The sequence below is a fragment of the Chiloscyllium punctatum genome, chromosome X, assembly GCF_047496795.1.
Source record: "Chiloscyllium punctatum isolate Juve2018m chromosome X, sChiPun1.3, whole genome shotgun sequence".
NCBI classification, from domain to species: Eukaryota; Metazoa; Chordata; class Chondrichthyes; order Orectolobiformes; family Hemiscylliidae; genus Chiloscyllium; species Chiloscyllium punctatum.
In genome coordinates this window covers 27,342,220-27,356,170 of record NC_092791.1, presented here as the reverse complement: position 1 = coordinate 27,356,170, position 13,951 = coordinate 27,342,220, and the positions used below count along the sequence as shown (strand labels likewise).

The 13,951-nt window shown below is 45.0% G+C and overlaps 1 protein-coding gene across 1 annotated transcript in view; it reads right to left on the bottom strand.

Moving 5' to 3' along the window:
• asic1b (acid-sensing (proton-gated) ion channel 1b) overlaps positions 1 to 5,612 on the bottom strand; it is an 814,340-nt gene extending 808,728 nt beyond the window's left edge. Inside the window, exon 1 of the mRNA XM_072567040.1 lies at positions 5,048 to 5,612. Coding sequence (XP_072423141.1) covers positions 5,048 to 5,605 — 558 coding nt within the window. The 5' untranslated portion in view covers positions 5,606 to 5,612. The remainder of the gene's footprint in view (positions 1 to 5,047) is intronic.
• Positions 5,613 to 13,951: the final 8,339 nt, after the last annotated feature.

Sequence of the window (13,951 nt, the reverse complement as noted above, 5' to 3'; positions counted from 1 at the left end):
AGCTAGTCCCTTGTGATGCATGAGGCAATTACAACTTCAAACAAGCATTACAACGGCATTCCGGTCTTCAGAGTTTTTCCTGTTTGGAAAAATAGCCAGCGACTCCGTTTTCAAGGAGTTACTGCTTTCAATCGAATATCCAAAGATCCACTGGATTAGTGGTGCTGGAAGAGCACAGCATCCAACGAGCAGCGAAATCGACGTTTCGGGGCAAAAGCCCTCCAAAGATCCAGACTAATCTGCTTCAATGGTCATTAATATTGTCAAATCAGCTGAAGTTGCGAGATATGGTATCAGCCATAAAACACTTGCCGACCTATAAAATGCCTTTGTTCTATTTGAAGGGAAGAACCAGGTCTATTTTCAATGGGGGCATGTATTTTAATATAAAGAGAAATATCCTCTGGAATTGCACAGTACTCGTGCACAATGAAATGGTATCGCCAAAAGCATTTATTACCTTTAAATATCATGTGAAACAAGAAAGAGCCATCTCACTTTCCCTATATCATCAGTCTTGGGAGTATTTATTAAATGGTAGCTCGGGAGAAACGGAAAATTGCGACCAAGTGTTTTCGGAAGTTCAAGGACCTCCCCATACCGCAACAGCACCTCCTGGTGGCCAGTTTGTGGAGCTCAACGAAACACGAGACCAGGACAACTGCTGAGAAAGCGCCCGCAGAGGTATAATCACGGGGGAGAGAGCTGAGAGAGAAGTAAAACTGGCATTTCAAAGGCAACGTGTTTCATGCTCATTTTAAGCAATCATCCGTGTGTGAGATAAAAGGGACAGGAACTGAAGACCATTTGCTATTTTAAAAGGCAGAAGCCGAGTTCGCTTCTGTCGAAACACTGGGTAAGATGGAGAAAGTCGAACTTCTCCTGCATGATATCCGCACAGGAGCACAACTGGGCATCTCCAATCACCTTAAATTAAAACATTTCTGGATGAGAAAAGTATAGACCTTTTGTGGCATACCTTAGACCAGGACAAGGCGGCAAAACTATCAGCATGTTGCTCAGCACACCAACTCAAAATGACATTTCCCTCAATAACCCACTGCTGGCTAATTCGAATGAACTGCGTGTTTCACTTTTTACTTGCAGTTAGTCTTTAATAACAAGTATAGACAATTTATGGAATTATCTGCAATTGATTTCATATCGACACAAACCATGTTCAGCTCCTTTAAAGAAAGCACTCGAATATTCATACGCACTGATACTGTAATGTCCTATGGAGTATCACTCAGGTGTCGTGTAATGGAGAATATGGAGTGTTAGTTGTGTTATTTGTGTGAATTGTGCTGTGAAACAGTCATCAAATACATACTTTCAGCGTGTGACTCTTGATAAGGTAATAGACGTTTGTTAAAGCTGCCGAGTGTCTATTCGTTAATTTTCAAAGTTTGCCTAAAGCATTCAGAAACCCCTTCCATTGCCACTGTATCTCTCCACACCCATACAAAAGTAAACGCGCGGCGGAATGAAGCAGAAAAGACATCATTGCACAAATAAGATGCAGAACAACTATTCAACAAGACATCCCAATCCCCTGTTTCATAAAACCTCATAAAATGGCATGTAAATTATTGAGCATTTAATGAATGCAACCTGACAACATGTGATTTATGGACTTTAATACAAAATGCAGAATGCAGTAGACCTTTCATTTCTATTCTGCAAATTAAAGAGTCCTCTATTTTCCAACTTATTTTTATTTGCACAACTGAAATGATCATAATTGTGAAATCCTTCTTATTATGTTCTGTTTTATCTGATTTTAATGCTTGTCTGTAAGTATATAATGAATTATTACCTTTTCCTTTCTCTGCATTGTCATCACAACTCAAAATCTACCATCATGATGATTTTTCAATAAACTAATTATTTATCTATCTATAAAAGCCATGTGTTCCTTGCTTAACTTGCCTGAACAGCTTTTTTTCACATTAAATCTGCTGTCATCAGGCCCCTTTGTTGACATTGAGCCATTGTTCACAGATTCTGCAATCTTTTAGCAATTATAAAATTGTACAGCCCCTGTAACATGTTGCATTTTACTTCGAACCTGCTCATTAAAATAGTGAGTTTCTGAAAATGAAATCAAAGCAGCCAGGTTTACTTTTTTTTGACAGTGATGAGATTTTTTTTAACAACCAAGTTATAAACGTATTTCCTTTCAGCGTTGGTGACTCAGTCCCTTCCTCAGCTCAGTCATCGCCAATGTTACCAGCTCTAGTATTGCTGGGGATTTAAGTTCCAAAGGCTCTAGCTATTGTTTAGGACTTCCCTCAAGTGCTCATAGTTTGAATGTGTACTCATAAAGTGAACAACAGAAGGTTATTTTGCCAATGGGGGTGCTGTTCACGTCCATTATCCATACCTGTGCTTTTAGCAGAGCTTACCCACTCATGTTCTTGAGTTGGAAACCTGGTTGGTTTCCCTCTCCCTGACCTCAAGGGCACTGAATGCCACTTTCATTCCATCAACTGCTAAGGCAGCGACACAGGGACCAAGCCCAAGACTGAGGTCGCTGGTCTGTGTGCTGGATCAACTTGCTGAGCCTTCAGTGAGGCAACATTCAGGCTTGTGGGGTTCAGAACTCACTGAGAACAATCTCCATTCAAACGAGACTTTGTCAAGATCGGGTAAAACACAGGAAACATCTAAAGCACCTTTTTCCCGGTCCCCTGTTATGGTTAATGCAGTGAGTGCTGGCAGGTGGGCCCACAAGCTGAAGGTGAGAGATCACGGTAAAATCCATGCCATGGTCTCTCAGTGGGGTTGTCATCTCTGATGGTCCTGAGGATGCTCCCCTCCCTGCCTCCAATCGCCCCACCTCTCCACATTCACTGCTATCATGACGAGCTCTCCCACTGAAAAGAAAATAGACTCATCGTTCTTGACCGTCCATTAAAGCTCCCTTTTCCTACAGTCCAATATTGTAATGACTCATAAACAAAAGTGTTCATTTGTTTTATTTTTCAATTTCCTCTCTTCTCACCCCTGTGGCTGCTTGGAGCAATGTCTGACAGATTAGTCTTTATTTCCTCCTGACTCCCAGGGCAATCCTGGAGAGTTGGCAAGCCTATCTCTCGGAGAGACACAAGTTTCATCACAAGCTGCAGATTCATGCTCACTGGAAACTGAGATGAAAGCAGCCCCAAGCTCATTTGAATTGAGAGAGTTGCAGCAAATATCTCCCACGAACAGAAAGAGGAAATTTTCAGTGGGATTAACCCTTAGATGAAAGAAACAATAATTCACTGCTCTGTCCGCAAGTATATCTTTTTATTTTGATTGGTTACTCCAATCTGGGCCAATTACAGCAAAGTCCAACTTAGCTGAGGGCATAAGGACAATGTATTTGTGTTTATTTCCTGACATGCAAACACAAAATCACTTCTCTCTTAGTCATGCACACAATCATAAAGTGCACTTGCCTACCGAGAGATAAGACATATTTAATCATTTGATCGTCAAAAGTGGAATGGATTTCTTGAAGAATAAATTAAAATTTTAGGCAGCTCTAACTTTAACTATTTCAGGTCAAAATAGATTGTGCCAGTTGCTAATCAACAGTAAATAGACTTCCCAGATCAGACACTTAAAAGACAAATTGTTTGTATTTTGGATGGGCAGAATCTGAAGGCATGTTTGAGATTCAGGTGGCTCCCTAAAGGAGATCTAATTTAATTCAGAGCTGGAAATGCAGGCGATTCCATAGTCTGTAATCAAAATGTAACAGTACCGCACGTTGAAGCAGAGAGAAAAGCATGATTTACCCATGACAATTATGCATTTAAAGTCCTTGTCATTTCTTCATGAACTAAAAATCTAATTGCACAGTTCATGTCAGAAGCCATGGAAACTTAAGGCTCCTGTCAATCCCCTATTGAGGTCACAGCCAGGCTCGGGCGAAAGGCTGTTTTGTAGGTGGGATTCACAGCAGAATCAGCATGTCACTAGAACTGACACTGTTCACCATTTGTATACACACACAAGAAAATTTGTTTGAAACAAAATAAGTGAGGCATCTCAGAGGCAGTGTTAATGGATAGTATACTTCTGTTTGATCCATGATTGCCAAGTAGCAATCACTATAAACGCCAAACCCTTCCACCCAGTTTATACATAGGCATGAACTGCAATGGATAGCTCATTGAGACCCTCAGATTTCAGATTCCCAAGCCTTGAGTTGTAAGGACGGTACTTCTGAGAAATGGTACCTCTGAACATTATAGCTCACAACCAATGAATACTACAACTCAGCCTTGTGTTTCTCAAATGGAAAGATTTCAAGTCTGTGTTGATGGAACTGTAACTTATTGCTACCATTACCCTGATGTTAAATGGTAACTGTTGCTCTGTTCAAGTTTCTTGTTTCCTGGCTCTATGCTCCCTGCAGACAAACCCAGTCATGGCCAGTGCCTCAACACTAACAATGAACAAGGGGGAAAGAAGGGGGGGGGGGAAGAAAAAGGAGGGGGGGGGGAAAGAAGGTTGGGGGGGAAGAAGGTTGGGGGGGAGAAGAAGGTGATTGGGGGGGAAAGAAGAGGGGGGGAAAGAAGAGGGGGGGGAAAGAAGAGGGGGGAAGAAGAGGGGGGGGAAGAAGAGGGGGGGGAAGAAGAGGGGGGGGAAGAAGAGGGGGGGGAAGAAGAGGGGGGGGGAAGAAGAGGGGGGGGAAGAAGGGGGGGGAAAGAAGAAGGGGGGGTGAGTCTCTCACTTTGAAGCACATGAAACCACGGGATGTTTTCCAACAGTCTCTGTTTCCCTTGGGCTGACTGCATGTTTGCATAGCCCCCAGACAGCAAGTGATAACGCTCTCCCTTGGGTTCCTATCAAGAGATGCCCCACCAGGATCCTAGTCAAGGGAGCAACCAGTCAGGATGGTTACAACAGCCAAACAAAAACACAACAGACTCCCTCTGAGCTAACCATTCAGATGGGATCATCTCCAATCACAAGGAGCCCACCAACACCGAGTCTGGAGCCACATGGCGTGACAATGGAGAAAACTTTGGAGTTGCAGCAAGGTACTCACGACTTTGAAGTGCTGGTGGGTACACTCTTCCCCTCTGTACTTGCAGCCGAGCAACATGTCTCTCATCTCATGGCCGGCTCGGTCATAGAACTCCCTCATGTTGAAGGGCTTGGGCTTGAAATTCCGAAAGTTCGCCTTCTCGATGAGCACCTCCAGGACGTGCTTCTCGGCCACGTAAGGGTCAGGGATCTCGTAGCGGTTGTTGAGCAATCCCAGGAGCTCGCCGGCGTGGTACAGGTCGTTCTTGGTGATCTTGCTGAAGCGGAACTGGTTGAGGTTGCAGACGGTGACCGCCGGGAAGGTCAGGTTGAAGGCGGTGACCTCGTCCACCTTGGTGACATGCGGGTACTCGAAGTAATACTGGATCCGCTGCACGAAGACGTGAACCAGGAAGGAGAGGGAGCCCAGGAAAGCCAGGGTCCAGACGATGCGCCTGAAGGAGAAGCGCTCGTACGTGAAGATGTGACCGATGCCGTGCAGCGTGGAGCTGGTAGCGAAAGCCTGGACGCTGGAAGGCTGCGAGTTGCCCACAGCCCCGGGCTCTGCCTTCAGATCCATCTGGAGGGAGAGGGGGGCGGGGGGGGGGGGGGAATAACAAGGACACGGGGGGATGGGGGTGGGGGAAGGAGGGGAACAAGGGGTGGGGGAGAAATAGACACAGGCAGATCCGGAGATTTTGGTGTTGGGGGTGGGTGGGGGGAATAACCCAGAGAGGCGATCAATAGAAAGAGAGAGCAAACCAGCTTCTTGCTCTCTCTCTCTCTGTCTGTGTATGTGTGTATATATAGAGAGCAAACACCCCAACCTCTGGAAAGCTCCCCTCCTTTGAAAGAGTCTCCTGCTTCTGATGAATGACAGGCTGCTCGCTTTCAGGAAAGCAAGAGGGCTCGCTCCCAGATAGGTTCAGCAGAAAATCATCATTTTTTCTAAAAAAAAAATATGCATATATTTTGATTGCACGTTTCGGCTCCCCCACCCCCATTTTTTTTTTCAAAAATATACTCTCTTCATTAAAAGAAAATTCCTTGTCACGAGTGCAGCTCGGTGCTGCACAGTAGCAGATCAAGTCAACAAACATTTGCAACCAAACACAGAAATTGCTGGAAAAGCTCCGCACCCCAGGAGAGAAATCAGAGTGAAATGTTTTCAGGTGGAGTGATCCTTCCTCAAATCTCTTGTTTTCTGATGGACAGCATCCGCAGTTCTTTCGGATTTTGAACGAACATTTCAGACTGACTCTCACCATAACCTCTCTTGCACATATCAATGTTTTCAAGTTGAGATTTGTGCTTTTGGTCAGTTTGTTCATAACAAAGCTATTGGATCAACTTCCACCTTTCTGTGACTTCCTCACAGAGTCACTGGATTTTTGTGGGCAATTTATAATTTTTTTTAAAAAAAGGCAAATCCAAGACTATATTTACATGGGCTGGCTCACTTGCAATGCAGCTTCAGATTACATTCCCCTACAGTGTGGAAACAGGCCCTTCAGCCCATACCAACCCTCTGAAGGGTAACCCACCCAGACCCATTTCCCTCTCACTAATGCACCTAACATTATGGGGCAATTTAGCAATTCACCCTAACCTGCACATCTTTGGACTGTGGGAGGAAACTGGAGCACCTGGAGGAAACCCACGCAGACACTGGGAGAATGTGCAAACTCCACACAGTCAGTCACCCAAGGCTGGAATTGAACCTAGGACCCTGGTGCTGTGAGGCAGCCGTGCTACCCACTGAGCCAGTGTTTTTTTTTGACCGGTCTCATCACAGAATGTGGATGAAATTTGTACTTCCCATTATTTTGCCCAAGGTATATCCTGTAATCGTTCCACATTTTTGTTCATGCCCCGATTTGAATTGGAGAGCAAAGGTAAATGTTTAATTTTCATTCCAGAAATGAATTCCAAGCCTTGATGTTCCCAGTCATATCGAATGGGGTAGGGAAATGTGCTCAATCCCTGTCATAGAGTCATACAACACGGAAACAGACCCATAATCCCCAAACTAAACTAGTCCCACCTGTCCTACTCCTGGCCCATATCCCTCCAAACCTTTCCTATTCATGTACTCATCCAAATGCCTTTTAAACGTTATGGCCTCACCCACATCCACCACTTCCTCTGGCAGTTCATTCCACATCTTCTGTGTGAAAAAAAAAACCCCTCATAACTTTTTAAAATCTTTCTCCTCTCACTTCAAAACTATGCCCCCTTGACTTCCTAGAGGAATCCCCTTCCCTGAGTTATCTGCCCAAGATAGGTTTTAACCCATAGAGCCATGATCTCCACTAGAATTGGACTCCACCTTCCCTCCCCCTCTGCCAGAAATAAGGATTGAATCCTGTGCTGTTGCTAGCATGCTGGCCGTCTGAGCCAATTCAGCCCGAAGAGTTCCAACTTGCTGTGACCCCAGATCCCTTTACACACACGATGTGGCCTGGAGGTACGAATAGTGATAGCGGAGTCTCAAATTCATTTCCATCAGGAATCTCACTAGAGTCACAGAGATGTACAACACGGAAACAGACCCTTTGGTCCAACCCGTCCGTGCCGACCAGATATCCCAACCCAATCTAGTCCCATCTGCCAGCACTTAGCCCATATCCCTCCAAACCCTTCCTATTCATATACCCATCCAGGTGCCTTTTAAATGTTGCAATTGTACCAGCCTCCACCACTTCCTCTGGCAGCTCATTCCATGCACGTACCACCCTCTGAGTGAAAAAGTTGCCCTTTAGGTCCCTTTTAAATCACTTCTACCGCTGTGTGCGTTGGAAGAATTGCGTGGTTGGTCGTCGAGCTGTTTGGCTCTCTCCTTGACTGGCAAGTCCTGGAGCTTTTTTGCTCAGAGACTACCCACTGCTGCACAAGACTCTCAGGCAGAATTCCAAACAGAAAGAATATAAGCTTCAATTTGACAGTGACTCTCACACCATCGGCCTGCTTCACAGCCAATGAAGCACTCTTTTTTTTTATTTTGAAGTGTGGTCCTACTTGCGATGGAAGAAGCATAGTGGCCAATGTGTGCATAGCAAGATCCCACAAACAGCAAACTCATGATGACCAGAGGTTGTGGGACAAGTGTTGCTCAAGACATTGAGGAGAATGACCTTGCTGTTATCGACTCGTGGAGATGTCCAGCATGAAACAGACACTTTGGTCCAACTCATCCATGCAAATTAGGTAGTCCAAATTCATCTAGTCCGATTTAGAGTCATAGAGATGTACAGCACGGAAACAGACCCTTCGGTCCAACTTGTCCATGACGACCAGACCTCCAAAATAAATCCAGTCCCATTTGCCAGGCCCATATCCCTCCAAACCCTTCCTATTCATATACCCATCCAGATGCCTTTAAATGTTGTAATTGTACCAGCCTCCACCACTTGCTCTGGCAGCTTATTCCACCCTTTGCGTGAAAAACTGGCCCCTTAGGTCCCTTTTAAATTTTTCCCCTCTCACCTTTAACCTATGCCCTCTAGTTCTGGACTCCCCCAGCCCAGGGAAAAGATCTTGCCTATTCACCCTACCCATGCCCCTCATGATTTTATTAACCTCTATAAGGTCACCCCTCAGCCTCCGACGCTCCAGGGAAAACAGCCCTAGACTGTTTAACCTCTCCCTCTAGCTCAAACCCTCCAACCCTGGCAACATCCTTGTAAATCTTTTCTGAACCCTTTCAAGTTTCACAGCATCCTTCCTATAGCAGGGAGACCAGAACCTTAAGTTCTTCAACGTAATGCTGTGTGATCTTATACACCCAGCTGAGAGGGCAGACAATCTCCCTGTTTAACATCTCGTTTTGCAAACAGCACCTTCGACTGTGCGGCACTCGCTCAGTGATGGATTGTGTGCTTATATCACGAGGGTGGAACATGAACTACCAACCCGAACTGTATTTGGACCGCAGGTTTACAATGTTGTTAAGCATATTGCACAGAGTAAACTCAGCCAGTGTTATATCCATATCACATGATGCTGCTATTCTCAGGTTAAAAAAAACACAAAGGTGCAATCACTGAAAGGGGAGGGAAGAACAGTTGACATATGCAGCTACCTTATCAGTAAGAAGCCCAATTCAAGTTGTTGAGAATTGCACACCCTCATTCAGTGTTTATGTTTGGAACACAACTCTCTTCCCTCAACATCAAGTGCAGGTTAATAGCTCCTTGAAAGTGGAGTCGCAGGTAGACAGGATAGTGAAGAAGGCGTTTGGTATGCTTTCCTTTATTGGTCAGAGTATTGAGTACAGGAGTTGGGAGGTCATGTTGAGGCTGTATAGGACATTGGGTAGGCCACTGTTGGAATATTGCGTGCGATTCTGGTCTCCTTCCTATTGGAAAGATGTTGTGAAACTTGAAAGGGTTCAGAAAAGATTTACAAGGATGTTGCCAGGGTTGGAGGATTTGAGCTATAGGGAGAGGCTGAACAGGCTGGGGCTGTTTTCCCTGGAGCATCGGAGGCTGAGGGGTGACCTTATAGAGGTTTACAAAATTATGAGGGGCATGGATAGGGTAAATGGGCAAAGTCTTTTCTCTGGGGTCGGGGAGTCCAGAACTAGAGGGCATGGGTTTAGGGTGAGAGGAGAAAGATATAAAAGAGACCTAAGGGGCAACTTTTTCACCCAGAGGGTGGTACGAGTACGGAATGAGCTGCCAGAGGAAGTGGTGGAGGCTGGTACAATTACAACATTTAAGAGGCATTTGGATGGGTACATGAATAGGAAGGGTTTGGAGGGATATGGGCCGGGTGCTGGCAGGTGGGACTAGATTGGGTTGGGATATCTGGTCGGCATGGACAGGTTGGACCGAAGGGTCTGTTTCCGTGCTGTACATCTCTGTGGCTCTATGTAATATTTCTGGATTGTTCCCTGGTCGTTCACCGTGAGTAATCTAAAATTTATGACACGGTGATCACTCAGGAAACTGCAAAATCGCTGCCCGACCAATCAAAATAATATGATTCACTGTCACTCGGAAATATTAAAGTCCCCGTCCTTGTTCAGCAATCTGCCGAGACTAAAGGAGACTGTGGCGCTGTCAAACAGACCGAAGGGTCTGATTCCATGCTGTACATCTCTATGACTCTATAGCACATCCCATTGACCAGAGTCAAGAGGGCTTAGGTGGAGAATAGATGTGCTGAAGCTGAGGGCATCTGCTGGTGATTAACCTGCAGAGTTGCTTCCTGCCAAGCAATAGCCATTGTGGCCATTGACGTATTGCAGGCCTCACTGGAGCTAAACAAGGAGATGTGTAGGCCACAGTGATGAGTCTACACCTCCAAGATTCCATGGGTGGGCAAGGCTGGTTCGTCAGCTGTAAATGTACCTGGCTCATGTATCAGACAACCAAGTCTAGCATGGATGGGATTGATTTGTTTCTGAGCTTTCTATACTAAATTGTAGTTGCCTCAACCTTAAACCTGCTTACCTCTCCCCCAAACAGTCATCAGCTATGTTCCCTCCCCTTCACGCTTTCTCAAAGTCCTCATGCCAATGTCTGTTCTTTTCCTACGACACTTTAAAGATGGTAGCACCCAGACAGAGGGTTATCAATAATATCCCTGTATCTATTTCTGCACTACATTTCTATTATAAATGATGCATGCATAAATAATGCAGCAAAGAATTCCGAGGTAAGAGCAAATGTTAAATCTTTGCGAATCCACGAGTTGTTGAAGAAATGATATTATATCAGGACTGTGAGCTGCTCTGATTATATAATGAGTGAACCTTTGTCTGAGTTTTTGAGCATTTGCTCAAATAACGAAAATTTAAATAGACAGAAAACTTTAATTGTTTGTCACCAACAAGGATACGTTCGTTTTCAAACTGGAAAAGGCTATTTGACAGAAGAAACTTTATCTTTTGGAGAGACAACTCCACCACATGACCACGTCCTTCAATCTCTCCAGAAACAAATCTGAGTCTTCATTCCACTCACACCAATTTCATCAATCTTCCACCCTTTAAGTGAAAATAGGTTTTCTTGACTTCCTATCTTATTCTCTGCACAGAGTGAATATTCAAGATGAGATTCCCTACATTGTGGAAACAGGCCATTTGGCCCAACCAGTCCACACTGACCCTCCGAAGAGTAACCCACCCAGACCCATTTTCCCTCTGACTAATGCACCTAATACTATGGGCAATTTGGCATGGCCAACTCACCTGGCCTGCACGTCTTTGGACTGTGGGAGGAAACCCGCGTAGACACGGGGAGAATGTGCAAACTCCACACAGACAGTTGCCCAAGGCTGGAATTGAACCTGGGTCCCTGGCGCTGTGAGGCAGCAGTGCTAACCACTGAGCCACCGTGCTGCCCCCAAGCTTATGGTGATGGTGGATGTGAATATAGACCTTTTTGTTATTCCTTCAGGATTTTTATTTATTTTTCTTTAGGCGTATTTGAGTGCACTTTTGGCATCCACTTTCAAAGATAATTTTCTATAAACCCGTGTGGAGTTCTCCCAAGTGTCCCACTCGTCTCCCAAATTCCTCAATCAATATCACCAAACAAAAAGGATTACCTGGTCATTATTCTACTGCTGTTTGCAAGGACTTACTGCAGTGTGAGAACTGACTGCTGCGTTTTTCTACATTCCAGCAATGACACTTCTGCCTGAGTTGGCAGCAGAGCCTCCTGGTTTCGCTTTTCTCTTCCAGCCAGACCGTATGCCAAACCAAGCATTTGGTACAAATAAGACAAAATGTGTTGTTGTCAAATAATTGAGAGGTCATACCCATTGTGTACATACAAAGTGTGCTACACGTAAGTGAAAATGGGGGCTGTGTTTTCGGGTTCAGGATATTCCGAAGCTTGTCATTGTGATGATCTGGAACAATTATTTCATTCATTCATGGGATTGGGCATCACTGGCTCATCTGTCCAATCCTAATTGCCACGTCGCTGAGAGTCTGGAGTCCAGACCAAGTAAGAATAGCAGTCTCCCACCTTCAAGGATATTAGTAAACCAGATGGGTTTTATCTGGCAGTCAGGGACATCATTAGACTCTTAAGTCTACACTTTTATTGAATTCACATTGTACCATCTACCATGGTGGGATTTGAATCCAGGTCCCCAGAACATTGCTAGGGTCTCTGGACTAACAATCAAGTGATTAGACCATTAGACCATTGCCTCCTTGAATTTGGAAAGGATTGATGGAATCACAGTCAATTCCAGATGTGGCTCAGTTCGCTGGTCAAACTGATTTGTCAAACTTTAGGGGAACTATTGAAAAGGTGGGGGTGGGGGGGGGGGCATGGTGGCTCAGTGGTTTGCATTGCTACCTCACAGTGCCAGGGATCCGAGTTCACTCCCAGCCTTGGGTGACTGTCTGTGTGGAGCTTGCACATTCTCCCCGTGTCTGAGTGGGTTTCCTCCGGATGTTCCAGTTTCCTCCCACAATCCAAAGATATGCAGGCCAGGTGGATTGGCCATGCTAAATTGTGTTCGGTGCATTAGTCAGAGGGAAACGGGTCTGGGTGGGCTACTCTTTGGAGGGTCAGTGTGGACTGGTTGGGCCAAATGGCCTGTTTCCACACTGTAGGGAATCAAAAGCAAATCTATGCAGCATTTTACTTGTCAATGTTTGGATGTGGAGTGAGAATTAAGACAATTATGCATTTATTTTTAGAATTCTTATTTCTCTTTTATGTTCAAGTTGACAGAGCAGTTGAATTTTGATCACATTTTGTATACAATCAGTCCTGATTCAGGACATCCTCCTAAACTGCTCCAATTGAGCATGTGATTGGCTGTCAACTGATTTTCAGATTTCTAGGTGTTTTCAACAATATGTGCTCCTTGTTATTTGTAAGCTCTGTGCAGGCAATACCTGGATAGAGATGTGGTAAAGTACCAAAGAAAACAAAATTACATTATGACATGGGGAAATGGGATCATAATAGCTGGCTTGGTCTGCAATACACTGGAAAACTGCAGAGTGGATTCGCAGGTAGACAGGGTCGGGAAGAAGGCATTTGGCACACTTGCCTTTATTGGTCAGAATATTGAGTATAAGAGTTGGAAGGTCATGTTGCAGCTGTACAGGACATTGGTGAGGCTGCTTTTGGAATACTGTGTGCAATTCTGGCCTCCCTGCTATAGGGTGTTGTGAAATTCGAAAGGGTTCAGAAAAGATTTACAAAGATGTTGCCAGGGTTGGAGGGTTTGAGTTATAGGGAGAGGCTGAACAGGCTGGGGCTGTTTTCCCTGGAGCGTCGGAGGCTGAGGGGTGACCTTATAGAAGTTTACAAAATCATGAGGGGCATGGATAGGGTAAATGGGCAAAGTCTTTTCCCTGGGGTGGGGGAGTCCAGAACTAGAGGGCATAGGTTTAGGGTGAGAGGGGAAAGATATAAAGGAGACTTAAGAGGCCACCTTTTCACGCAGAAGGTGGTACGTGTATGGAATGAGCTGCCAGAGGAAGTGGTGGAGGCTGGTACAATGACAGCATTTAAAAGGCATTTGGATGGGTACATGAATAGGAAGGGTTTGGAGGGATATGGGCCAAATGCTGGGAAATGGGACCAGATTAATTTAGCATATCTGGTTGGCATGGATGAGTTGGACCGAAGGGTCTGTATCAGTGGTTGCTGTGTTCATACACTTTTGCCATCACTTCAACCTAGCTTTCCATGTGACTCAGAATACGAAGATGAATGCCTTCTTCATTATAGATGCAATGCCTTGGGCATTTTGCACGATGCAAGGGCCTTCCTGTGGCACAGTGGGTAGTGTCCCTCACCCTGGACAGGGAGGCCTGGTTCAAATCCCACCTGCTCCAGGGGTGTGTAATAACTGAACAGGTTGATTAGGGAAATAAAAAGATCAAACTTTTCAAAAAAAAATGACTTCATGATTGACATCACAGTGCAATTCCAAACTGGCTGGC